This window comes from Lithobates pipiens, unplaced genomic scaffold (genome assembly GCF_037356315.1).
Source record: "Lithobates pipiens isolate NorthernLeopardFrog02 unplaced genomic scaffold, aLitPip1_a1.2 Scaffold_16, whole genome shotgun sequence".
Classification (NCBI taxonomy): Eukaryota; Metazoa; Chordata; class Amphibia; order Anura; family Ranidae; genus Lithobates; species Lithobates pipiens.
In genome coordinates this window covers 547,367,305-547,393,750 of record NW_027507748.1, presented here as the reverse complement: position 1 = coordinate 547,393,750, position 26,446 = coordinate 547,367,305, and the positions used below count along the sequence as shown (strand labels likewise).

Below are 26,446 nucleotides of genomic sequence, written 5' to 3'. Positions count from 1 at the left end.
AGGTGTTCTAATCCCTCTCCACTGTATCCAAAACAAAAAAAAAAATTGCCTTTAGTTATAATTTTTTTCTTTTTCAACAGACCATTTTTATTCATACAGACACCTCCTGTAGTGAGGAGGAAAAGATACAATGTATATTTTCCTTTTCACAGAAAAGAAAAAGGGATTGACTATAGAGTGAATGATTACTGTGATAGCCAATAACAGGCTATCATTGGTATTTCCTTTGTTTTCCAATGTTTTGGGATTAGTGCTCTCCCTACATTCAGCAGAAATGGAGTAAATACTGTTCTATACTTCCTCCTAGAACCCCCAATCGCATAGAACAAGCATTTTCAGGGATCTAATTCTATTTCTGTCCCGTCAATCTTTTTAATTAGATACAATACTTCCACCCAGTATGGCTGGATCAAACTACACTGCCACCATATATGAGCATGGGTTCCTTCCTTCCCACATTTCCTCCAACATAAAGGTGAAAGATCATGATTCATTTTATGCATTTTGTATGTTGCATGGTACCACTTAGTCAATAGTTTATAATTAATTTATTTTATCATGGTGTCCATTGAGGTGGAATGGACATAGTCCATAACTTAGTCTTGATGGATCCCAATGGGTCCATTTTAAATACAGTTTATTATCTTTCCCTGGGGAAATAATTATTTCCCATCAAGGGCATAAAAAGGTTATTGTATTGCCCTGTCGTACCCTTGAGTACTATATCCCATGCTCTTAATGTTTCTGTTGTAATTGGGACCATTTCTCTAGGGAGACCTCTATATTCCTAGGGCGACTTTACTCATATTATCCGTGATTCTCCTCAGTACTGCTGCTGCATGGCATTTTGGAAGATCTGAGAGAAGCACACCCCCCCCCCCCCCCATTATCTTTAGATCTACTCATTATTTTATAGGAAATATGACTTCCTCTTCTATTCTATACACATTTCTGCAGCAAGGATCTAATAATTCTAAAATTGGCCCCCTGGGATATTAATCAGAAGGCTTTAAAAGATGTATAGGGCTTTCGGGAGGATCATAATTTTGATTACACTTATCCTACCAAACCATGACAGTCTATGTGCAGGATAACGCTTCAGGTCTTGTTTAATTTTATTCAAAAGAGATAAATAATTATCCTGGTATAAGTCTGCTGTTGAAACTGATAGAAATACTCCCAGATATTTTAGTCCTTTTTCCTTCCACACAAAGGGGAAAAGAGCTCTAAGTTCTCTTCTCTCCTTTGGGGGGGACACAAATATTTATTATCTCAGTTTTCTCCCTATTGATCTTAAAATTCGAAAACCACCCTGTATTCACCCAATTCTTCCAGGATCTTTGGGAGTGATTGCTAAGGGTTCATTATATATAGCATAATATCATCTGCAAACGCAGATATCTTATGCTCTTGCCCAGAGTCCTCTATACCTTCAGTTTCATAATTCTCTCTTATAGATGCTAGGAGGGGTTCTAGAGAGAACACAAAGAGTAGAGGAGAGAGTGGGCATCCCTGGCACGTCCCATTATAGAGCCTAAATTTGTCTGACAAAGTTCCATTCACGTGAATTTGGACCATAGGATTGGAATATAAAGCCTCTATCTACCTAAGCATTCATGGGCCTAGGCCAAATATATATAGTGTCTGCAACATATATACCCAAAGGAAAATAACATATTTCTTTCCCTTTTTTGCTTCATGCATTAAAAGGGTTGTCCTTAATATATTATCCCTTGTTTACCTCCCGGGGACGAAGCCTGCCTGATCCCTCTCTATACATCTAACATATCTGGCATATACAATCTTTCAGCCAAGATCCTTGCATACATTTTTACATCTTCATTAATCAGGGAGATTGGCCTAAAGCTGGAGCATAATGTTGGATCCTTCCCTTCCTTTACCAAGATTGTTATATAGGCCCCAAAGCTTCCTTGTGTATTTTCATTCCTCCCCCAATGGAATTCATATATAGAAGGAAGTAGGGCGTCAGGGTTCCAAAGAATTTTTTTTTTAAATATAGGGACATGTACCCATCTGGCTCTGGACTTTTCCCACTCTTACTGTTTTTAATTGCCTGCTTTATCTCTTCCTTAGAGATATCACTAACAATCTTCTTCTGATATAGTAGTTCTATCTTCCGAAGATACTGTTCAATTTTATTCCTTCTATTTTGTTTATCATCGCAATCTGACTGTCGCTTACTTTATATAGTGATTGATAATACTCTAGAAAAATGTTACTGATATCTCTAGTTGAATATTTCATCCCTCCCTTTTTATCTTTTATTTTTGCGATATAATTGAGATTCCGTCTAAGTTTAATTGCCCCCACCAATAGTCTCCCAGGTTTATTACCAAATTCATATTGCCTTTTAGCTGACTTCAGAAATACCTGTCTAGTATCCTGTCCCAGCAAATCCCTCAATGCCTCTCACTTTCCTGTTAATTCAACCATTATTTTACAATTATTTAACCCTTTATGCAACCGTTCCAGCCTCTGGATTTCCTGCAGGATCAGTTGTTTTTGCACCATCCACATTTTCTTTCTCTTAACCCCTTCTGCCATTAATCTCCCTCTCATAAATACTTTATGGGTTTCCCACAATACAGTTGGCACAATATTCTCTCTCTTAAAAAACAAATTCAGATCTATTTTGAAAGCCTCAGATATATAGTGATCATATGAGGCCGCGTACACACGGGCGGACTGTTCGCCCAACTTTGTCCGCTGAACAGTGTTTCAGCGGACAGTCCGCTCGTGTGTGGGCTTCAGCAGGCTGTTTCAGCGGACAGTCTGACGAACAAAGTTTTTCGGAATTTCCATAAGACTGTCCGCCCAAACTTGGTTTCAACGGACAGTCCACTCGTGTGTAGGCTCGTTCGACAGACTAAGTTTCGCGCATGCTCAGAAAGGATTTACACGGCGAAGGTTGCATTGCAGTGTATTGGACGTCGAATTTCTTGTCCCGTCGTACGTGGCGTTCACGTCATCGCGCACGCTTTCAGCGGACTGTCTGCTCATCGTGTGTGGTCAAGTCCGTTCATGCAAATTTTGAGCGGACTGTTTGTCGGATTGTCTGACGAACTAAGTTGGGCGAACAGTCCACCCGTGTGTACGCGGCCTAAGAGAGATTCATCTAACCTCCAGGATCTTTGCCTATCCAGTATGTCCTCTAAGTCCAAGCTAGCCATGACCAGGGCATGATCCGAGAGAGATATTGATTTCACTTCTACCTTTAGTAGCCCTTCCAGAAGCTGATAGTCCAGGAAAATATAATCAATTCTTGAGTAGGAGGAGCTAGCCATGACTGGGGCATGATCCAAGAGGATTATTGATTTCACTTCTACCTTCAGTAGCCCTTCCAGAAAAGGAACCAGGAAAATATAATCAATTCTTGAGTAGGAGGAGTGTACCTGAGAGTAATATGTAAAGTCCCTCCCCCTAGGGTGTAAAATTCTCCATGCCTCCACTAGTTGCTGCTGATGTAGTTTTCATTTGACTACCTTAACCACTTGCCGACCGCCTCACAACGATATACGTCGGCAGAATGGCACAGGCACGCAAAGTAACATACGGGTACGTTACTTGCCTCCCACGGGCGGTTGGCATTTATCCAGGAGCGATCCGTGCTGAGGGGGATGCCACTGATTCATGTCCACCCCCTCGCGATTTCTCCCGGCGAATGGAAAACTTCCCCTGCTTCTGTAATGTAAACAGAAGCAGAGGAAGTGATGTAATCTCTCCTCGTGGAGCCTTTTTGTTATGGCTCCCGAAGAAAGAAGACATCCATGTGAGTTGCACCAACACTACACTAACAGTAGAACACGCAGGCACACTTTTCACCCCCCAATCACCCCCCAATAAAATTTTTTTTGTTTTTACAGATTACTGCATTGGTGTAATTTGTGACTGTTATACTGTAAGTAGTAGGGCAGTTAGTGGTAGGCCCCTTAGGCCCCTTTAGGTCTAGGGTACCCCCCTAATAAAGGTTTAACCCCGTGATCACCCCCTGTCACCAGTGTCAATAAGCAATTGTTTTTCAGATCGCTGCATTAGTGTCACAGGTGACGCTAGTTAGGCAGGTAAGTATTTAGGTTCGCCGTCAGCTTTTTATACCGTCAGGTACCCCCATATACTACCTAATAAAGGTTTTAACCCCCTGATTGCCCCCTAGTTTAACCCTTTCACTAGTGATCACCGTATAACTGTTATGGGTACACTGGTTAGTTAGTTTGTTTTTTACAGTGTCAGGGCACTGGTTTAACCCCCTGATCACCCGGCAGGTGATATAAGTTAGGTTTTAGGGTCTGCCTCACCCCAGGCTGCGTCAGGTTAGTGCCAGTACCGCTAATACCCACGCACGTAACATACACCTCCCTTAGTGGTATAGTATTTGAACGGATCGATATCTAATCTAATCAGATCTATACTAGCGTCCCCAGCAGTTTAGGGTTCCCAAAAATGCAGTGTTAGCGGGATCAGCCCAGATACCAGCTAGAACCTGCGTTTTGCCCCTCCACCCAACCCAGCCAACCGAAGTGCAGTTTCGATCGATCACTGTCACCTACAAAACACTAAACACACATAACTGCAGCGTTCGCAGTCAGGCCTGATCCCTGCGATCGCTAACAGTTTTTTTTGTAGCGTTTTTATACAGTCGCTAAGAGTCAGGAACTTTTTTACCTGTGAGTTTCACTAGTGTACCACTAAATTTAGAGCCCAAAATGGCAAATCGAAGGTACACTAGTGAAGAGGCCTAAACGTTTCTGAGCATGGTAGATAGTGAAGAAGAAGTCACTCATCTGTCAGATTAAGGCTCAGAATAATATCCTGTAGATGACAGTGGCTCCATGACAGATATCTCTGATGACGAAGTTGTGGTTCCTGCCAAGGTTAGGCGTACCAGACCCGGATCTTCTTCTTCTGTCGTTGAGGTGCAAGAACCGCAGGTCCCTCGTATGGAGCAGAGCAGTAATAGTGCCGCTCATCCTTCTGGTGAACTGGCAAGCACCAGCAGCCTAGTACACCATGGCTGTAGTCAAGCCAGCACTGCAGTATTATGTGGTGACGTGGCAAGTCCCATAAATGCAGTTCAAGCTGGTGAGGTGGCAAGCACAAGTAGTGTCCTATTGCCACCAAGAAGATGAACATAGGCCCATCATGCCCATAGTGCCATTTCTGCTGCATTCGCCAATCCTAATTGGGAACCCACCACTTCTGCAGCACCCGTACTTCTCCCATTTACTGGCCAACCCGGCATTCAGGTGGAAACAATTGATTTTACGTCACTTGATTTTTATTCACTGTTTTTCACCGAAGATTTCTATAGATCTATTGTGGACCAAAGCAATTTGTACACTGGTCAACACATGCCAGAGATTGGAAACAAATTATGGTTTCCGAATTTAAGACCTTTCTAGGCCTTTCCCTCAACATGGGCATAACTAAAAAGAGTGAGTTGCGGTCATATTGGTCCACTGACCCAATTCACCATATGCCCTTGTTCTCTGCTTCCATGACCAGGGCACCATACGAGCAGATCTTGCGGTTCATGCATTTAAATGACAATGAACTCTGTCGTCCTTGTAGAGACCCTGGATACGATCAACTCTACAAAATTCTGCCCCTCGTAAACCACTTCAACCAACGTTTTGCAGACTTGTTTACTCCCCGTCAAGTTTTCTGCATTGATGAGTCCCTGATTAAGTTTTCTGGCCACTTTTCATTTAAAGAGGACCTTCCCAGCAAGCGTGCCAGATACGGGCTAAAATTGTATAAGCTTTGTGACAGGGCCACAGGCTATACATGTCGTTTTATGGTTTACGAGGGCAAAGATAGCCACGTATAGCCGACAATCTGCCCTGACTACATAGGAAGCACTGACAAGATTGTGTGGGACTTGGTGTCACCCTTATTCGGAAAGGGGTACCACTTGCACGTGGACAATTATTACATGAGCATTCCACTTTTTAGTCACTTGTTTGATCATCAGATTGGAGCATGTGGCACTGTGCGACCTAATCGCCCGGGGCTTTCCCCAGCGGCTTGTAGATTCCCGTCTTAGGCTGGGGGAGAGAGCCTGCTTGAAGTGTAATAACTTGCTCGCTATGAAGTGGACGGATAATAAGAATGTTTTCATTCTTACCTCCCTTCATGCAGACACGACGGTCCAAATTACTATGGCGACTGGTGTTGTGGAGAAACCCCTCTGTGTCCATGAATATAACCTTAACATGGGAGGGGTGGACCTCAACGATCAGTTGTTGGCACCGTACCTAGTTGCCAAGAAAGTGTCTGTTTATTTATTTCAATTGGCTTTGCTGAACGCTCATGTGCTATACAGAGCTTCAGGGACGGGCTGGATCTTTCCTTAAATTCCAGGAAGAGATCGTCAGAGCCCTTCTGTTTCCAGACGGTGCTCCACCTCACCTTCCCCAACCAAATGCAGTAAGCCGGCTGCATAAGAGGCATTTTTCTTATGTCCTCCCAAGTACCCCTACCCAACGAACCCCCCAAAGAAGATTTTGTGTCTGCAGCAAGCGCGGATATAGGCATGACACCCACTATTATTGTCCCTTCCGTCCTGACAATCCTGGTCTTTGCATTGGTGAATGTTTTGAAGGCTACTATACACTAGTTGAGTATTAGTGTAGGGTACAGCACTGCACAGACTAGGCACACTTTCACAGGGTCTCCCAAGATGCCATCACATTTTGAGAAACCCAAACCTGGAACCAGTTACAGTTACAACAGTTACAGTTACAAAAAAAAGTAAAAAAACACAAAAAATGATAAAAAAAAATGTTATTGTTGTTTTATTGTTGTTTTATTGCCCTCTCTCTATTCTCTCTCTATTGTTCTGCTCTTTTTTTACTGTATTCTATTCTGAAATGTTTTATTGTTATTATGTTTAATCATGCTTTTCAGGTATGATTTTTTTTTTATACTTTACCGTTTACTGTGTTTTGTTATTAACCGTGTTTTTGTTTTCAGTTATGCCATTTATCCATTTATAGGGGTAGCAGGGGTGGAGGAGTGATTTACTCCTACCTTTTGGGGCAGATGCCCCCATGCTTCGGCATATATATATTTTAGGCACAGATTGCTATTTACACAGATTTACTATTTTTTTTTTTGTATTTGCTTTGTAGGTATGGTAATTCTTACTGTTATACTGCAATGTTACTTTGTTTTATTGTTAACCATCCTTTGCTTAGCAGGTACGCCATTCAGTTACAGCGCAGATTTATGTGTCTTGACAGCAGCAGCGTTTGCTCCCACGATACATAAAGCCATGACTCCAGCGCTGTAGGAGGTGATTTCACCACCACAGTTAAAAAAAAGAGCATATATGCTGAGACATGGGGGCAGCAGGGGCGGAGAAGAGCAATTTGCTCCTACCTTTTGGGGCGGATGCCCCCATGCTTCGGCATATATAAATGGTGCATGTATGCCCGTCATTAGAAGTGGGTGGATGAAGCGAGGTATTATAATGGTGGGCATACCCACCGATCAATCTCTTTTTTTTGTTCAGCCCACAGGCTGCATGAAAAAAGATTACAATATATGCCCAACAAGGACCAGCAACGTACTGGTAAGTTGCTGGACGTTGAGTGGTTATACCAGAATGATGCCTGCAGGTTTAGGTATCATCTTGGTATAATTTCAGCCAGTGGTCAGCTTTCAGGCTAATTAGCCTCTAGACTGCTTTTACAAGCAGTGGGAGGGAATGTCTCTCCCCCCCCACCATCTTCTATGGTTTTCTCTGGCTCTCCTGTCCCAACAGGGAACCTGAGAATGCAGGTGTTCCAGTGATTCGCCCAGCTGACCATAGAGCTGATCAAAGACCAGAATGGCTCCAATCATCTCTATGGCCTAAGAAACCGGAAGCTACGAGGATTTCATGATTTCAATTTCGCTGGATGTTATCAGTGCCATTGGGAAAGCATTTTATCACACTGATCTTGGTGTGGTCAGATGCTTTGAGGACAGATCTAGGGTTTAATAGACCCCAATTTTTTTTCAAAAAAGAGTACCTGTCACTACCTGATGCTATCATAGGGGATATTTACATTCCCTGAGATAACAATAAAAGTTATAAAAAAAAAAAAAAATGAAAGGAACAGTTTAAAAATAAGATAAAAAAGAAAAAAAATAATAAAGAAAAAAGAAAAAGAAAAAAAGCACCCCTGTCCACCCCTTGCTCTCGCACAAAGGCAAACGCAAGCGTCGGTCTGGCGTCAATGGTAAACAGCAATTGCACCATGCATGTGAGGTATCACTGCGAAGATCAGATCGAGGGCAGTACGTTTAGTAGTATCTCCTCTGTAAATGGTAACGGCTTTTAAAGGCTTTTAAAAATTTATGTAGTTTGTTGCCACTGTACGTTTGTGCGCAATTTAAAAGCATGTCGTGTTTGGTATCTATGTACTCAGCCTCAGATCATCTTTTTTATTTCATCAAACATTTGAGCCATATAGTGTGTTTTAGTGCATTCAAATTTAAAATGTGTTTTTTCCCCAAAAAATGGGTTTGAAAAATCGCTGCGCAAATACTGCGTGAAAAAAAAATGAAACACCCACCATTTTAATCTGTAGGGCCTTTGCTTTAAAAAAATGTATAATGTTTGTATAATTTTCTTGCAAAAAAATTTTTTTTTTTATGTAAACAAAAAAGTGTAAGAAAGGGCTTTGTCTTCAAGTGGTTAGAAGAGTGGGTGATGTATGACATAATCTTCTAAATGTTGTGCATAAAATGCCAGGACAGTTTTCAACCCCCCCCCCCAAATGACCCCATTTTGTAAAGTAGACACCCCGAGCTATTTGCTGAGAGGCATGTCGAGTCCATGGAATATTTTATATTGTGACACAAGTTGCGGGAAAAAGACAAAAAATTTTTTGCAAAAAGTTGTGACTAAATTATATATTGCTCAAACATGCCATGAGCATATGTGAAATGACACCCATAAATACATTCTGTTTCTTCTCCTGAGTACGGGGATACCACTTGTGTGAGACTTTTTGGGAGCCTAGCTGTGTGCGAGACCCCAAAACCAAGCCTTCATGCCTTCTAAGGGTGTACATTTTTGATTTCACTCTTCACTGCCTATCACAGTTTTGGAGGCCATGGAATGCCCAGATGGCACAACCCCCCCCCCCATGACCCCATTTTGGAAAGTAGACACCCCAAGCTATTTGCTGAGAGGTATGGGGAGTATTTTGCAGACCTCGCTTTTTGTTGCAAAGTTTTGAAAATTGAAAAAAGAAAAAAAAAAAATTTTTCTTTTCTTTCTTCAAATACAAATGAGAGCTGCAAAATACTCACTATCTTGGCATTTTACTGTGATAGGTAGTGAGGAGTGAAATAAAAAAATTACGCCCTTAGAAATAATGAAGGCGGTGATTGGTTTTCGGGGCCCCGTACGCAACTAGGCTCCCAAAAAGTCCCACACATGTGGTATCCTTGTACTCAGGAGTCATTTGGGGGGGTTTGTGCCATCTGGGCATTTTATGGTCTGCAAAACTGTGATAGGCGGTGAGGAGTGAAATAAAAAATTTACGCCCTTAGAAATCCTGAAGGCGGTGCTTGGATTTCGGGGCCCCGTATGCGGCTAGGCTCCCAAAAGGTCCCACACATGAGGTATCCCCATACTCAGGAGAAGCAGCAGAATGTATTTTGGGGTGCAATTCCACATATGCCCATGGCATGGGTGAACAATATATCATTTAGTGGCAACTTTTTGTAAAATCTTTTTTTTTTGTCATTATTCAATGACTTGGGACAAAAAAATTAAATATTCAATGGGCTCAACAAAGTTTGTCATTTTCCCGCAACTTGTGGCAAAATATAAAATATTCAATGGACTCCACATGCCTCTCAGTAAATAGCTTGGGTTGTCTACTTTCCAAAATGGGGTAATTTGGGCATTTTATGGCCTTCAAAACTGTGATAGGTAGTGAGGAGTGAAATCAAAAATTTACGCCCTTAGAAATCCTGAAGGCGGTGCTTGGTTTTCGGGCCCCGTACGCGGCTAGGCTCCCAAAAAGTCCCACACGTGTGGTATCCCTGTACTCAGGAGAAGCGGCAAAATTTATTTTGGGGTTTAATTCCACATATAACCATGACATGTGTGAGCAATATATCATTTAGTGGCAACTTTTTCTACATTTTTTTTTTGTTATTATTCAATGACTTGGGACAAAAAAATTAAATATTCAATGGGCTCAACATGCCCCTCAGCAATTTCCTTGTGGTGTCTACTTTTCAAAATGAGGGTCATTTGGGGGGGGGGAGGGTTCTACTGCCCTGCCATTTTAGCACCTCCAGAAATGAGATGCAGTGAGGCAGTCATAAACTAAAAGTTGTGTAAATTCCAGAAAATGTACCCTAGTTTGTAGACACTATAACTTTTGTGTCTGAATACATTTTGGCCTAAATGTATGACTAAAATTTAGTTTATTGTATTTTTTATAACAAAAAGTAGAAAATATCATTTTTTTTTAATTTTCTGCGTTTTTCCTTTTATAAACGCAAAAAAAATCGCAGAGGCAATCAAATACCATCAAAAGAAAGCTCTATTTGTGGTAAAAAAGGACACACATTTAGTTTGGGTACAGCATTGCATGACCGCACAATTAGCAGTTAAAGCGACGCAGTGCCAAATTGTAAAAAGCGCTCTGGTCAGGAAGGGGGTAAAACCTTCTGGGGCTGAAGTGGTTAAGATATTTTCCTTCTGAGTGTAAAAAAAGAGGTTGGGTATCCAGAACTGGATCAAATACAAAATTGAGATCTCCTGCCATTATCACCCTCCACTTTAAATTTTTCCAATTTATTCAATACTATTCTAAAAAAAAAGACAGGGGTTGGTATAAGGACAGTAAAAATTAACTAATATATATGTTTTATTGAACAGGAAGCCCTTAATAAATAAATACCTCCCTTTGGAGTCCGACTCTATAGCTTTTAAAACAAAAGGGGTATTTCTATCGATTCCTATAGCTATCCCTTTAGATCTCTTATTAGGCGAATATCCATGGAACCAGGTTGGATAATTTTCAGAGTTCAATCCAACACTGGATGACCATTTAAAATGGGTCTCCTGCAAAAAGACAATATTTGATGACCAGCTTTTCAATTCCTGCAATATTTGATACCTCTTGCTGGGGCTATTTAACCCTCTGACATTATATATCTTCAGAGGAGCCATTTTTCCCATGGGTTAGATATATGCATCCAAGAGTGTATAGCCGCAATATAAAAAGAAAGACTTTCCTTTTTCCAAAGATGATCCATTCAGTGTACCACACAATAACCAACATAACAAAACATAACCTCCCCCCCCCCACAAACATCCCAATAGAAATATCTCCTTAACCTGCACGGTTTAGGAGATATTCACACTTGATGCAGCCGGCAACGTCATGGCACTGTGCCGGGCATTAGAGCACCATTCTGGAACCATGGGCTCCCATTCCCACCCGTGGGAGTGATGTCATCGCGGCTCCGGCAACTCACACTCCATCATGGAATACCAGGTGGGCACAGGACCAGGATGGAGTCAACAAGCCACTCCACATTGAAGTTATCATAGAAAAGAGCATTGTCCGTGTGAGTCAGTAGAGATAGGGCTCTTTCACATGGGACAGATCAGTGATGATCCGCCCCGTGGACATCTGCTTGCTCAGCAGGGATCGCTCCGACAATCCCTGCTGAGCAGGTAGATGACAGGTCCGTCTACGCACACTTTGCAGGGACGGACCTGTCAGAGCACCGGTCTCCCCTATGGGAGATTGGATGACGACGGACCGCAGAGTCCGTTGTCGCCCGATCCGATCCGCAGACGGATGGAAAAGTAGGTTTTTCCTCCATCACACTTTTTCGGATCGGAGCGGGTCGGATGTCAGCAGGCATGTCACCACTGACATCTGAAGCTCCATAGACCTCTATGGAGCATCCGTTCAGGCCGGCCTAAAAAACTGACAGGCGGTCCTGAACAGATCTGTTAGGTACCTGGTGATGAGCCCGACTTGATGGAAGAAGACTTCTCTTACAGCTCTGGTTCAGGGACCACTGGAATGGAGACAGTGGCCCCGTGAGCGCAGCGGGGTAGGAGTGTCTGACTGGAAGCAGTGGCTGGTTACTTCTGGATGTTGGAACTGCAGAGAAGATGGTAGACAGGCAGGCAGCGATCAGCAGGCAAGGCAGTGGCAGCAAGGATAGGTTACAGCACACTTGAACAGCAGAAGAATAGTCAGGTGGGCCGGGTCACAACGGAAAAACAGACAGGTAAGTACAGCAGGCAGAAGAGAAGTGTAGGCAGGCAGAGGTTCGGCAACAGAGGTACAGTCCAAACAAGGTCAAGCAGGCCAGGGTCAGAGCAGGAGAGGTCAGCGAGGTCAGACGGAAGCTGGGTCAGATATCACAACAGCAGGCAGATAGCAGGTAGTTCGGGTACAGAGCTGCAGGCAAACAGCACCGAGTAGATGCAGCAGCCTCCTTTAAATAGGACCACTAGTGCCAAACAGCGCTAACGCGCACGCGCGCCCACGCATCCGCCCGTTCCATGCAGGAGAAACCCTGACAGGATCAGTCATGTGAAAGAGGCCTGAAACACATTTGAGCAACAGTATATACATGTAAATCCTTAAAACATATACCCTCCTCTCCCCCAAAAACATAACTTCTTACCCTGGCGCCATGATAAAAAATACTACAGCCAAAAACAGGTACCAAAAAGAAAAAAATCTGATGCAGGGTTTGTTCTCATAACTTGACAAAAAGGTGAAAACTTCAGGTCTCTAGGACCCCTTGAAGCCTTGCACACAGGGCTGTTGCAGATGGAGCACACCCCAAGGAAACTAAAGACAGTACCTGGGTAAGCTCCAGACACAAGGTGGGTGAGGGAAAATTGGGGTCAACCTCAGCAGTGTGCTGTGTAGAAGGGGTGCTCTGCTTCTGGAGCATGCGGTCAATGGCAGGATCCCAGCCTCCCTGAATAGCTGCAACAGGCAGAATTGTAATTCAGTAGGGAGGTCTTGAAAGGATCAGCGGGAATCAAACCAAGAAACAGATGTAGCAGGGGTTTCAAAGTAGCGTGTGGAACTGCCATCCACCACCCTAAGCTTGCTGGGGTACAGGAGGCTGTATTTCAGGCCGTTCTCCTGGAGGCGCTTGCGGAACCCCCGTGAAGGAGTGACATCCTTGTTGCACTTCAGGTGAGTAGTCAGGGTACAAGAAGATCTTGGAGTTTTCCAATAAGAGCTCTGCAGCAATTCTGGTGGCTGCCAGCAATCTATCCCTGCCTCGGTAGTGGAGGAGTTTAATCAGAAAGGGTCTAGGTGGGGCTCCAGGAATAGATGGGATAGTGGGGACCCACAGATCTTCCAGCCAGAAATGGGGGTGGGAGATCCGTGAGGCTTAGTAGCAGGATGAGGAACTCCTCAGCAAATTCAGCAGGCTTGGTAGCCTCGGCCCATTCAGGGAGCCCCACCACCCGCAGATTATTAGGACGGAGTCTGTTCTCCATGTCCACTGTATTTTCATGTAAGGATTGTACCTGTTTCCCTGGAATCCTCCTGCATGTGTCTTCCACCTGGGATATACGGGATTCCACCTCAGACATCCGGGACCGGAACTTGTCCATGTCATGCCTGATTAGACTGACCTCCATGGACACGTGTCGATCTTGGCGGTAAGCGTCTCCTTTAGTGAGGTGATAGCAGCCATCAGATCCGCCGATGAAGGCTCTGCATCTCTTATGTTTGTAGAAGCTGTCTGAGTGCTCGCTGTTACACAGGATGAGGGGGCACAGAGCGTAGTGAAGATGACCCCCGACGGGGGAGACCGGGCCTGGGGCGCTGAGTGTTTGCCATATTTTCTCTTCCCTGTAGACATCTAGGAGGTCAGGAGTAACGGAAAACCAGAGAGGCACCTTTCGGACACCCATATATGAGGTTGGATGCACGGACCGCAATGGCAGGATAATGAAAAGGATTAGGTAGATGCGGAACTCAGCTACTGCATGTCTGCCTGACTTCCCATCTGGACACGTCCCCAATATCAACTATTTTTAATCCTTATGCTGCATTAGTAAATAGATAGGAAGATATATTATATACTGACTTGTTTCAAACCTTTTCTTTTTTTATATTTCTTCAGTTGATTCCTGTTTCTGGCATAGGCAAAAATCATGTCATACAATGTACATTCCAAGAGTCTTCATGGGCATTTTGTTCTTTAATCTGGAGGAGGAGATAAGGGGCTTTCTCATGTAAACCCTCCTGCCTGCATGCCTGAGCTAAGCATAGATGGATCCCAGGAAGTAGATGCTACAGGAATCATCTGCTCTTACTCAAGATGGCTGCAACTAAAAATTGTAGGAGGTGTTTTTCAAAGTGATTTCTCAACAAAATAAAGTGTGGAGACGTTGATGGATGAATGAGTTTGCTTTAAATATTAAAAATTAATTAAACAGCATTTTCAGTTTGTGGTACTCAGATACACTTTATTTCTTAGTGTCGATGAATGACTTTGTACTAGATTGTAAAATATAACAGTGTATATATTTGTTCTCAATGGATAATTGCATGGGTGTGTCATTGGCTGTTGAAACTAGGATGACACAGTAGTGAGTGACATAGCAGGGATGATGGGAAAATGAGGATTAGCTGGTTCCAAGGACAGGACCGTCTTAAGATTGCTAGCAGCTGGAGAGAGATCTAGCTTCCAGCATGAGACTATACAACCGATGAGAGGTAGGAAAAATTACAAATATTTTCTTCTAATAGAGTAATATCACTGATGCTTTACTGATATAATTTTTGTATATGATATTGCATAGTGTTTATGGAAACTTTAGAATGTAATGTTGTACTAGGCCTGCATCTTATAGCTTATATCTCTGTGCTAATGTGTGAGGAATTTACTGACTATAGAAGTATGATTTAAAATGATTAATACACTGTTCTGTACTAATGTGATTCTATTAGATTGCATCAGTGTGTATTTTAGTCATAAGGAAATTGTAACTACGAAACATATGCAGCTATGCACTTACAAATGGGCAAAATTATCATACTTAATGGAAAGTAAAAGATTGCAACCATTAAGAACATAAACGTTGATGTCTGATTCATTGTAGAAAGCTGACAGGTGGCCTTGGGTTGTTCAAGCTTATTATGCACAAATGTTCCAGTTTTAGTAAATCTAACCTGAGGTGACTACTTCAAGTACTTTATTAAACAGGAAATAAGTCTATATACATTAGGACATGACACTGCTTGCGGCTTTACAGGAATGCAATGCACATTTACAGTCATGTTATTGTATAGGTCATGTCAAAGGATTCATTTATTTTCACAGGAACACTTTAGTTTTTTATGTTAAATCATATAACTTTGGGTCCTACTTCCTGTTGTGGGCATTTTTTTTTCTATTCTTATTTTTTAAAAGTATATTTTTTTCTGAGATATAACTATTTATTTGGCTATTCTCACATTGTATACCCTTTTAAGCATTTGTGTAATAGTCTCCATGAAGTCCTCAAATAGAAAGAATGATGTTTTAGAGAAAGGGTTTACTATGAGCTGGTAATAGTAATATAGTGTTCTTGCCTTTAAACTATATATTCATTATTGTAAAAGCCTAATTTATAAAAAAGTGTTTTCTTAGATAGTCACCAATGTCCCTTAGCAACCTATTGACTGGTGATGAATTCACCCAACACTTATTTTTTATTTTAAATATAACACATTGGTTTTCGGTTAATTGTACCATGTTAGGGGAGATATTTGGAAGAGAGTTAATTCTGATAGATATAGTAGACACTTATTAACATGCATGGGTCTAGTTCTGGAGACCAGCACTCAAGCCATGGCCCACAGACCTAATTGAACTTGCAGTGCACACCACCCAACCTGACCAGACAAGTCTGTGCTTGCAACTGAAAACAACATATGGAAGGACTGTACCATGAGGTAGTCACATAACCCAGCACAAGGGATGCATTGGAAGCATAATTCACCCCACAACTACGCTTTGCATCACTGACTAACCAGCACATATTAGTACTAGGCCTCCCTGACCTGAACTGCAATAGTTTTGTAACAAAACCCAACCCAAATCCCATTCCATTTATAGTCAACCTGCCTAAATAGGCTTCATATACCTAGTATCATGCAAGTACCTGGCATAATAAAGAACACTTCATGGTTAAACAAAATCAACAGTTTTCTAAACAAAGAATTACTGAACTCTTCACTTTAGCACAATATTTCAAATTTGATGCCTTAGAATTCTTTGGCGGGGCTTGGGAATGTATGCCTGGAGCTTGTGTGCATTGGGCTTTGCCACAAACGTAAAAAAGGGTTTGTTGCTAAAGACCAAAGACTCAGTTCAAGCCTCAAATACTTTTAGAGACCCAGTAATATTTTACAGCTATGGTAAAAAGAAAAATTAGCAATGCTTGAATACACCAATTAGCCATAACATTATCACCACCCACCATAACCCTTCAAGGCACTCACTCCGCTAGACCTCTAAAGATATGCTGTGGTATCTGGCACCAAGCCATCAGTAGAAGATCCTTTAAGTCCTGTAAGTTGTGAGGGGGGGGGGGGGGCAGACTTGTTTTTCCAGCACTTGCTCGATTGGATTGAGATCTGGTGAAATTAGAGCCCATTCTACATCCCAAACTCATTGTTGTGTTTCTCAAGCTACAGTACCTCACAAAAGTGAGTACACCCCTCACATTTTTGTAAATATTTTATTATATCTTTTCATGTGACAACACTGAAGAAATGACACGTTGTACAGCTTGTATAACAGTGTAAATTTGCGTTCCCCTCAAAATAACTCAACACACAGCAATTAATGTCTAAACCGCTGGCAACAAAAGTGAGTACACCCCTAAGTGAAAATGTCCAAATTGGGTCCAATTAGCCATATTCCCTCCCCGATGTCATGTGGCTCATTAGTGTTACAAGATCTCAGATGTGAATGGGTAGCAGGGGTGTTATATTTGGTGTTATCGCTCTCACTCTCTCATACTGATCACTGGAAGTTCAACATGGCACCTCATGGCAAAGAACTCTCTGAGTATCTGAAAAAAATAATTGTTGCTCTACATAAAAATGGCATAGGCTATAAAAAGATTGCCAAGACTCTGAAACTGAGCTGCAGTACGGTGGCCAAGACCCTACAGCAGTTTAACAGGACAGGTTCCACTCAGAACAGGCCTCATCAAGGCCGACGAAAGAGGTTGAGTGCACATATTCAGAGGTTGTCTTTGGGAAATAGACGTATGGGTGCTGCCAGCATTGCTGCAGAGGTTGAAAGGGTGTGGGGGTCAGCCTGTCAGTGCTCAGACCATTATGATGCACACTGCATCAAATTGATCTGCATGGCTGTCATCCCAGAAGGAAGCCTCTTCTAAAGATGATGCACAAGAAAGCCTGGAAACAGTTTGCTGAAGACAAGCAGACTAAGGACATGGATTACTGGAACCATGTCCTGTGGTCTCATGAGACCAAGATAAACTTATTTGGTTCAGATAGTGTCAAGCGTCTGTGGCAGCAACCAGGTGAGGAGTACAAAGACAAGTGTGTCTTGCCTACAGTCAAGCATGGTGGTGGGAGTATCATGATCTGGGGCTGCATGAGTGCTGCCGGCACTGGGGAGCTACAGGTCATTGAGGGAACCATGAATGCCAACATGTGCTGTGACATACTGAAGCAGAACATGATCCCCTCCCTTCAGAGACTGTGCTGCAGGGCAGTATTCTAACATGATAACGACCCCAAACACACCCCCAAGACAACCACTTCATTGCTAAAGAAGTTGAGGGTAAAGTTGATGGACTGGTCAAACGTGTCTCCAGACCTAAACCCTATTGAGCATCTGTGGGGCATCCTCAAACAGAAGGTGGAGGAGCGCAAGACCTAACATCCACCAGCTCCATGATGTCGTCATGGAGGAGTGGAAGAGGACTCCAGTGGCAACCTGTGAAGCTCTGGTGAACTCCATACCCAAGAGGGTTAAGGCAGTGCTGGAAAATAATGGTGGCCACACAAAATATTGATACTTTAGGTCCAATTTGGACATTTTCACTTAAGGGTGTACTCACTTTTGTTGCCAGCAGTTTAGACCTTAATGGCTGTGTTGAGTTATTTTGAGGGGACAGCAAAGTTACATTTTTATACAAGCTGTACACTCACTACTTTACATTGTAGCAAAGTGTAATTTCTTCAGTGTTGTCACATGAAAAGATATGATAAAATATTTACAAAAATGTGAGGGGTGTACTCACTTTTTGTGAGACACTGTATTTTTGTATTCATCCCAATAGACCGCCTTCTTCCATTGCTCTGTGGCCCAATTCTGATGCCCACATGCCCATTATAGGCACTTTTGGCTGTGGACACTGGTCAGCATGGGCACCCTGACCATTCTGTGACTACACAGCCCCATACCCAACAAGCTGCAATGCACTGTGTGTCCTGACACCTTTCTATTGGAACCAGCATTAACGTATTCAGCAATTTGAGCTGGATCAGAATACATGAGCCTCACACGTATTACTGAGCCTTGGCTGCACATGGCCTTGTCATCCTCTAACTGGTTCACTGGCTTTCTTTCCTAGGCTTTTGTGGTCCTGACCACTGCAGACCAGGAACATCCCACTGCAGTTTTGGAGATGCTCTGACCCAGTCGTCTAGCCATTACCATTTGCCCCTTGTCAAAGTTGCTCAAATCCTTATGCTTTCCCATGTTTTTCTGCTTTCAACACATCGACTTCAGGGACAACATGGTCACTTGCTGCCTAAAGTATCTCATACACTTTCAGATGCTATTGTAATGAGATAATCAATGTTATTCCCTTTACTTGTCATTAGTCATAGTGCCATGACTGATCTGTGTATGTTCAATATGTTGAAAAAATAAAAAATACATGTATATTTAAATACAGCTAGCATGAATTGATTTCTTTATTTTAGTCTTTTAGTGTCCAGTCATGGGAGAGAGTAGGCTTTGGAATGTGCTGTCAGTCTAACATTAGCAACATTATACATATAAAATATCATAGTGCACTGTTAATTAACAAAATGTGATGGCGCACCTAATAATACAAAATAAATAAACTAAATCAACATACAAATAACAATAAAATTCATGAAGTGCACAAGTTCAGTTGGAGTCCATTTGTGACATATATGTGAAAAGGACTTTGCTAATCCAACGTGTTTCACTGAGACTCAACACCACTCTATAAAGTGCTCCCGTTACCAAGTGCAATGCACGCTCACCTCCTTGTTAGATCCTGCTAAGGGTCAAACACACCTTGCACACAAGGCAATTCTCCTTTAATAAAGGCTCCACAACAGTCATCAGCGATTCCTGGTATGCTATTTGAGAGTCAGACACGTTCTGCACAAAGTGCAGTATCCTTCCAATATGGCTACTTCAAAATTGGTTCCACATTACTCTCTGCCAGTTCCAATGTCACATAAAAAACAAAAGTGCCTCTAATAGTGCAGTACCCAGTGTTAAATTGACAGAACCTCACCACCCCAGCTTAAGATACACTGACATTTATTAAAATAGTTATAGCATATACATAAATTCCATTTAGATCTCACTTATAGCGAAGGGATTCCACCACCGTCAGGCTCCACCTCTACTAGTTACGCCACCAACCTCGTGGCTTCATCTGGAAGGTGTGTTTGATCCCTTACAGGGTCTAACAAGGAGGTGAGCGTGCATTGCACTTGGTGACGGGAGCACTTTATAGAGTGTTGTGGCGTCTCAGTGAAGCATGTTGGATTAGCAAAGTCCTTTTTTGCACCATACCTAAGAAGATATTTCACATATATGTCACAAATGGACTCCAATTGAACTTTGTGGACTTCATGGATTTTATTGTTATTTGTATGTTGATTTTGTTTATTTATTTTCTTTTATTAGCAGCGCTATCACATTTTATTACTTGGTTCTGTTTTTTTGTGGGAACACATAGGTGATAGCAGCAGAAAATTTATATTGAAGTTTTTTCACCATCAGGTGGCAGCACACAGCTATATTGTTTATCCTTTTTATTTCCTAGTAGTGAACTATTGCTGCTCTGCTCTAATAGGTCTCTCTTTTATGCCAGAGGCATCATGAATGAAGTGTCTGTTCTCCGTTTGCCGGTGGAGGAGGACATTAATGAAGTGGTACATGGCTTGGATGATTCGGCTCTGAAACATAGTGATAGCCGCCTGCCTTTTCAGGTAACTACCAAACTAGCTGAAAAAATGTATGCATTAAAGAACTAGTGACTTTTAAACTCAGAGTGTTATACATTTTGTGGCCTCCTGAACTCTGTTAGTTTAATCAGCCTCTTATTGGTTGGAATAAGAAGAACAGTTAGAGCAAAATGGCAAACAGTGAGAGATTACATGACTTATTTAATTCCTTGCCACTATGTATAGAGTTGCTCTATATTGACCGTTAATATTTTTGTAAGAAGATGTCCTAAATGAGGGCTTCAAATCTGAATAAAAAAAATGTTTTATTATAGCCTAACAGCAGTACATCATAAAAAACATATATTGAGCTGATTGCTTTGCCCTCCAACTATACACTGCATTCATATTGGCAGTTGATAGTGAGGGTACTTACAAAGGTAAAGGAATGCAGAAGGCAGTACTTGTATCTAGACACTTGTTTATGTAATAAAGTTGGGCCAAACACCTGCCAGAACTCTGGAACATCACAAACGTTCTGACCTGAACCGCAGACTCTATTAAATTCTATGGGACCTGAACTTGAAAAATCAAAAGTGCCCATTTTGAAGGCTTGGCTGCAAGTTATTGGCCATAAAAAAAGGTATGGGGGGCTGGGGGACACATATCAATGCAAAACATTTTTTTTTTAAAGATAGTTTTAAAGGAGCAGTAATTTTAATGATGCTTAAAGTGAAACAATAAAAATGAAAAATTCCTTTAAATATAGAGCCTGGGGGATCCCCTTAGCCTGCCTGTAAAGTGGCGCATCCGTACAGTAAATAGAACCCGCTGCAGCAAAACTAACATATATAAAGAAAAAAAAAGACATTTAAATATATTTTCCCGGCAAGCTTTATTTATTTTGTAAACAATAGCTTGGGAGCTAGTCTGTATGATGAGGCCACAATTTAGTGCACTTGGAACAAGATGAGAGATTTTTTAGATAAATTCTGGTGTCTCTTTGGCAGAAGAAAATAACACATTTGTGTACCACAGTGAGCAAGCCTTATGTAAGAAGCCAAATTACAGTACACTCAGGCCAAGATTAAGTTTTTTTTTAGCTAAAGTCTGGTGTCTTTTTCGCAGACTTTGGATAGAAGTAACAGGTGGGGAAAAATTGGACTTGGGTGTTGGTGGAGCCTTCACAATGTAACCCTATAGAGCCACTCTTGAAAAAAAAAATTTGTTTTGTATGTTTTGTTAACAAAAATAATATCCAACAATGATAACCTCAAAAGAGAAGTTTCAAAGTAAATTTACAAAAATAATTTGGAAATTGCTTTATTCTCATCTAGCCATCTACTTCCTCTTCTTCTACTTCTCGTATATACAATACATTATTACACTTCTCCAAGATGTCCAGACAATGCCCCATCAATATAATCTTCTGTATTGGCGAGATGCATGTTCATGTAGCCATCCACAGAGACCAGGTAGTCCTTGTATTCCATACCCAACTTCAGTTTCACCATTACTGGCTTACCAGTAACACCATTAAGGAATGTTTTTGGGTTTAGTGGAAAACTCATTCTACCGCTAAAGCTGCCCCTGATCTACCGACCAGTGAAAAGAAAAAAATTTTTTCCAGCGGAGTGCTCTAAGAAAACACCGCCAGAGAGAGCAGGAAATGGCTAGAGGTACTAATTAAAAATTGAAATTATATGAACCTGTTAAACAGGTGTGGAAAAATTGGGTTTTGGATGTTGGTGAGGTTCTCTTGATGAAAGAAAGAATTGTCCTTGCTTGTCCATGCACCTGTCAAACAAGTGCAGACAAATTGGTCCTTGGGTGTTTATTGTGCTCATGAAACCTATACCAAAAAAAAATACTTCAAGATAAAATCAACACCCACAAAGCTACACAACCTAGACAGTCTTGCAGAGATTCCAGATCCCAAAAACAGCGATATCGGCAACAGGGGCTTGATAGCTGGTGCTAATCCAGGACTTATTCATTTTGACAAATGTCAGCCGGTCAAAGGAGTCTGTGGACAGACACACTCTTTGACCTGTCACAACACCTCCAGCAGCACTGAATGCCCGCTCGAAAAGCTGGATGGATGTAGGGCAGCCCAGCAGCTCAATTGCATACTGGCCAAGTTCTGGCCAATGGTCTATTCTCATGACCCAGAAACCCAGTGGATCTGGAACGCATTCCTTGTCTGTTTTCGCCCCTAGATAATCTTCCAACATAACATGACAAAATTTTTAAAAATAGTAAATGCATCATTTAGGCGGCCCACTTCTTCACTGCTTCTCCTTTGACCAACAGAAGCCTCAAATCTACCTTTTCCTTGACACTATAACCTACCAGAGTCTGGAAATCTGTTGCATAAACTCGTCTTTAAGGTGTCCTCAAGATATTTCATCCTGTGCTCCCTCTGCAAGGTTAGGATGAGTTCTGAGACTTTCCCCTTGTAACGGTGGTCAAGGAGGGTTGCCAACCAATAATGATCCTTCTCCTTCTCCTTGATGCCATGAAGTCTTGGGCCCTTTCACAGGCTTTGAAGAATAAGAGAGCCCATGCACCACAAGTTTTTGGTGGCATGAGAAGCAGAGGCCTTGAGGTAACTGAGGATTACAGTATCTGGAACTGCCTCTTTCCAGTCACGTACTACTCCCAGGGTTTCTGGGGACTGAAAACCATCTCTTAAGGTTTGACGTATGTCTTCCACTGCTACAATGCCTCTAAAACTGCCAGAATCCTCCTCCTAAAGCAGGCATTGAGAGGAAAGGAAGTCCTCCTCTTCCTCCCACTGCTCTGCCTCGAGTGCTCTGTGCATAATGCCATCCAGAGTATGCTCCAGCAGGAACACAAGAAGGATAGTGTCACTGATGCATGCATTGTCATGGCTCACCACCCTTGTCGCCTCTACAAAAGGTGACAGTACAGTGCATCCATCCTTTATCAGCAGCCATTGGCGTGGGGAGGGGGGGGGAAGCCAAGCTCCCCTGAGCCTGTGCTTGTGCCATACTCGCACAGCTAAGTGTTGATGGCCCTCTGCTGCATGTACAGCCATTGTAGCATTGCCAAAGTTGAGTTTGACCTGGTGGGCATGTCACCAATCAGGCAGTTTATGGGCAGGTGAAATTCCCACTGAATTTCAGCCATTATCAAACCCCACCATTCCTGGCTCAAGCTTTTGTGGCATTAACCACCTCTGGGCCTACCCCTGCTGAGCTGAAAGAATCTCTGCTCTGGTGTACCTCTTGTCCCTTAGACAGACCAGCTGAAGCACTGCATAAAATCTATTAGTCTGACTTGTTGAATAGCCCCTTGAACGCTTAGGAGGTACTGGTGGTTCATAGCACAACTATGCAGAGGAGGGCATGGAGCTGACAGATCTCACATCAACACTACCAGCAGTATGGAGACGTGGTGGCAAAACAAACTCCAGCACTGAGCCCTGTCCTGCATCCTTCCTAGTTTCAAGCAGATTTACCCAGTGTGCTGTGAATGAAATATATCATCCCTGACCATGCTTGCTGGACCATGTGTCAGCAGTAAGGTTGACCTTGCTGCTGACTGCCTTGCCCAACAATGCCAAAATATTGCCTACCATGTGGTGGTACAGAGCTGGAATGGCCTTACATGCAAAGACATAGTGACTGGGAACCTGCCATTGTGGTACAGCACATTCTGCAAATTCATGGAAGGGGGCAGAATCCACCAGATGAAAAGGCAGGAGTTGTAAAGCCAGCAGTTTGGAGAAGCTAGAATTTAGACGCTGGGCATGTGGGTGGCAGGTAGTGTATTTTTTCTTTTGTTTGATGCCGCAGTGGGGCAGAAAAATTTGCCAGCTATACTCTACAGCTGGTGGTGTGCTGCTGGCAGACATGTTGCAAGAACCTGTGACATCCTTTGCTATACCATCATCCCTGTTGGTGGAGGCTGCTGATAGGTCATGAGATATAGTGGGGGTAGACATAAAAGGTGAGGAGTGAGGAGAAGAAAAATCATATCCCTTTTGTGTGGCTTTCAGTTGCTCTTGCCAACAGGCTTGATCTGCTTGTGGCAGATTGCAAATTGCAACTGCGCTATCAGCTGTACATGTGCTAAAAAAGGCCCACACAGCTGAGCTGAGGGTAGTGGGCCGGGAGATAACAGCTCCACAATCTGATGGAATAGGGTGGCTGCTCTCTACTCTTCCATGATGGCTGCCTCTGGAGGACATCCTGCCTCGTTAGGGTTGTTTCTCCCCCTCACTTTCCTCCTCTGCTCTATCCATCACCCAAGTCACATCAGTGACCTCATCATCATCATCCACTCTATCCTCATCTTCACCGGTGTCAACTGGGCAATACGCTGCGGTTGGGGGGACATGACTGGCAGTTTGTTGTTTATCAGTGTTCTCCCCTCTTTGTAGGCTCATGTTACTCCCTTCCTCAAACTTAGAACCAACATCAGAATCAGGTAATGTCTGTGCATCCTCAAGAAGCAAGTGGCTGATGCTGTGTGCAAATAATTTAGCTAACTCCTCCATGCATGATGTTAGGGCTATGGCAGGAGTAGAAGGCAGAATAAGCTGCTCTGACAGCTGCGGTGGACTGCGCACTAGTCTCAACTTAGGTGATAGAGGATAAGGAGGATGAGGATGGTTTAGTAAGCCAGTCCACCACTTCCTGCATGCTGGGCTGGATATAGCACAGGCAACATTACTAAACAGAGAAAAACCTGCCCTGCCTGAGGATAGACCATGTCCACCTTTGCCTGTGGACACAGACGCTGCTGGCCCCCTCATAGTGGCAGGGGAACGTCTGCTTCACCTTGTTGGCTTCCCAGACATGATGGGGGGCTTATTACCGACATTTGATAGATACTGGGAAATGTGTAAGTGCATACACTTTATTGAATGAAAAGTGTTGTTTGGTGCACTTTAATCTGAGGACTACCGCTGACAGAAATGTAAAAACTATAAAAAAACTAAAAAAATTAAACAGGGGAAACAATAGCTTGGCAGTCAGAAAAACTGCGGCTGACAATTTTAAAAAAGGGGCAAGGGACAAAAAACAAAAACGCAGCAGCCAAAAAAAAGGGGCAGTATACAGCACTGTATTAAGAAACTAAATTTTATGTAATGCTGCACTATACGCAGAATACTCTAACACTAGACTGACACTCAGAGTCAGAATAACACACTAACTCGCTAGTAGCAAACAGAGCCCTGCTCTGTCTATCTCCACTTCAAGAACACACTGCAAAAGGTTCCTGTGGAAAGGAACCTTTCATAGTGTAGGGTGGGACTATGAGCACTGAGCCATGATTAAGCAAAGTCATCATGACTTTGTCCAATCATGGCTCTGTGTCACGTACCTTAAGGCAGAGCCCGGAGTGCAGGGAGTGGCTTCTCGTAGACCTCTGACTTGAGAGACCCTGGTAGTGATGACAGGGGCTCAGGAACACAGAGGGGCACCAGTGCCTGACTGGATGGTAGATGTAAAAAGCAGCAGACCATTGATGGTGGAGGTGTATTGTAGTCCAGTATCGGAATGCAGGCAAAGGTGAGGTAAGGTTCAGCAGACAGCAGAAGGATTCCTGTAGTCCAGCAACGGGATGCAAGTGATCGCAGGGAACAGCGAACAACGGGAGGGGTTCTGTAGTCCGACAGCAGGTGCAGGTGCAAATGGGATACTGCGGGAAGTGGGAAGAGTCCAGTAGTCTGCAGCAAGAGGTAGAAGGCAACAAGCGCAGAGGGAGTAACAGCCGGGTATGGTGGAAGACTGGGAGGTGTCCTGTAGTACAACAGCAGTGAACAAGCAACTTACAGTTGACAGATGGTGTTACAGTCCAGGTCAGGCACAGGTGGGCAGATCAGGTACAGAAACGGAATCCAGAAGAGTAGTCGGGTACAAAGCCAAAGTTGGGGGGCAGGCAGCAAACAGCAGAGTCGGGAACAGGCCGGGTTCAATACGGATCAGGATACGGATGCAGGTTCAGGTTCAGATACAGGTTACCAGGAAGCACAGGAACGCTGTTGATCAGGCAGCAAGGCAGTGAAGCTTGGATCCAGTTTAATTAGCGCTATTGGCGCCGATTGCATCAAACGGCCGCGCGCGCACCCGCGTGCGCACTCCCGCGCGCACGCGCGCACTGCTGATCGCGGTAACGCTCTTGAAACTGCGCAAAAGATCTCCTGCGACTTACGCCGCTCGGACGCCTGTGAGAAGGATCTTCCTGACACTCTG

At 43.0% G+C, this 26,446-nt stretch overlaps 1 protein-coding gene and 1 pseudogene across 2 annotated transcripts in view; one reads left to right on the top strand and one right to left on the bottom strand.

Annotated features, from left to right (window-relative positions):
• The first annotated feature begins 14,639 nt into the window (after positions 1 to 14,639).
• The window catches only part of LOC143983566 (uncharacterized), a 61,927-nt gene continuing 50,120 nt past the window's right edge, over positions 14,640 to 26,446 (top strand). The window contains exons 1-2 of one of the 2 annotated variants that reach the window (XM_077483377.1): positions 14,640 to 14,753; positions 20,147 to 20,264. In XM_077483377.1, the coding sequence (XP_077339503.1) occupies positions 20,154 to 20,264 (111 nt within the window). In that variant the 5' untranslated portion in view covers positions 14,640 to 14,753; positions 20,147 to 20,153. Of the gene's footprint in view, positions 14,754 to 20,128; positions 20,265 to 26,446 lie in introns of both variants that reach the window. The other variant, XM_077483378.1, reaches the window with a different exon arrangement.
• LOC143981483 (small nuclear ribonucleoprotein F pseudogene) lies at positions 21,602 to 21,867 on the bottom strand (annotated as a pseudogene).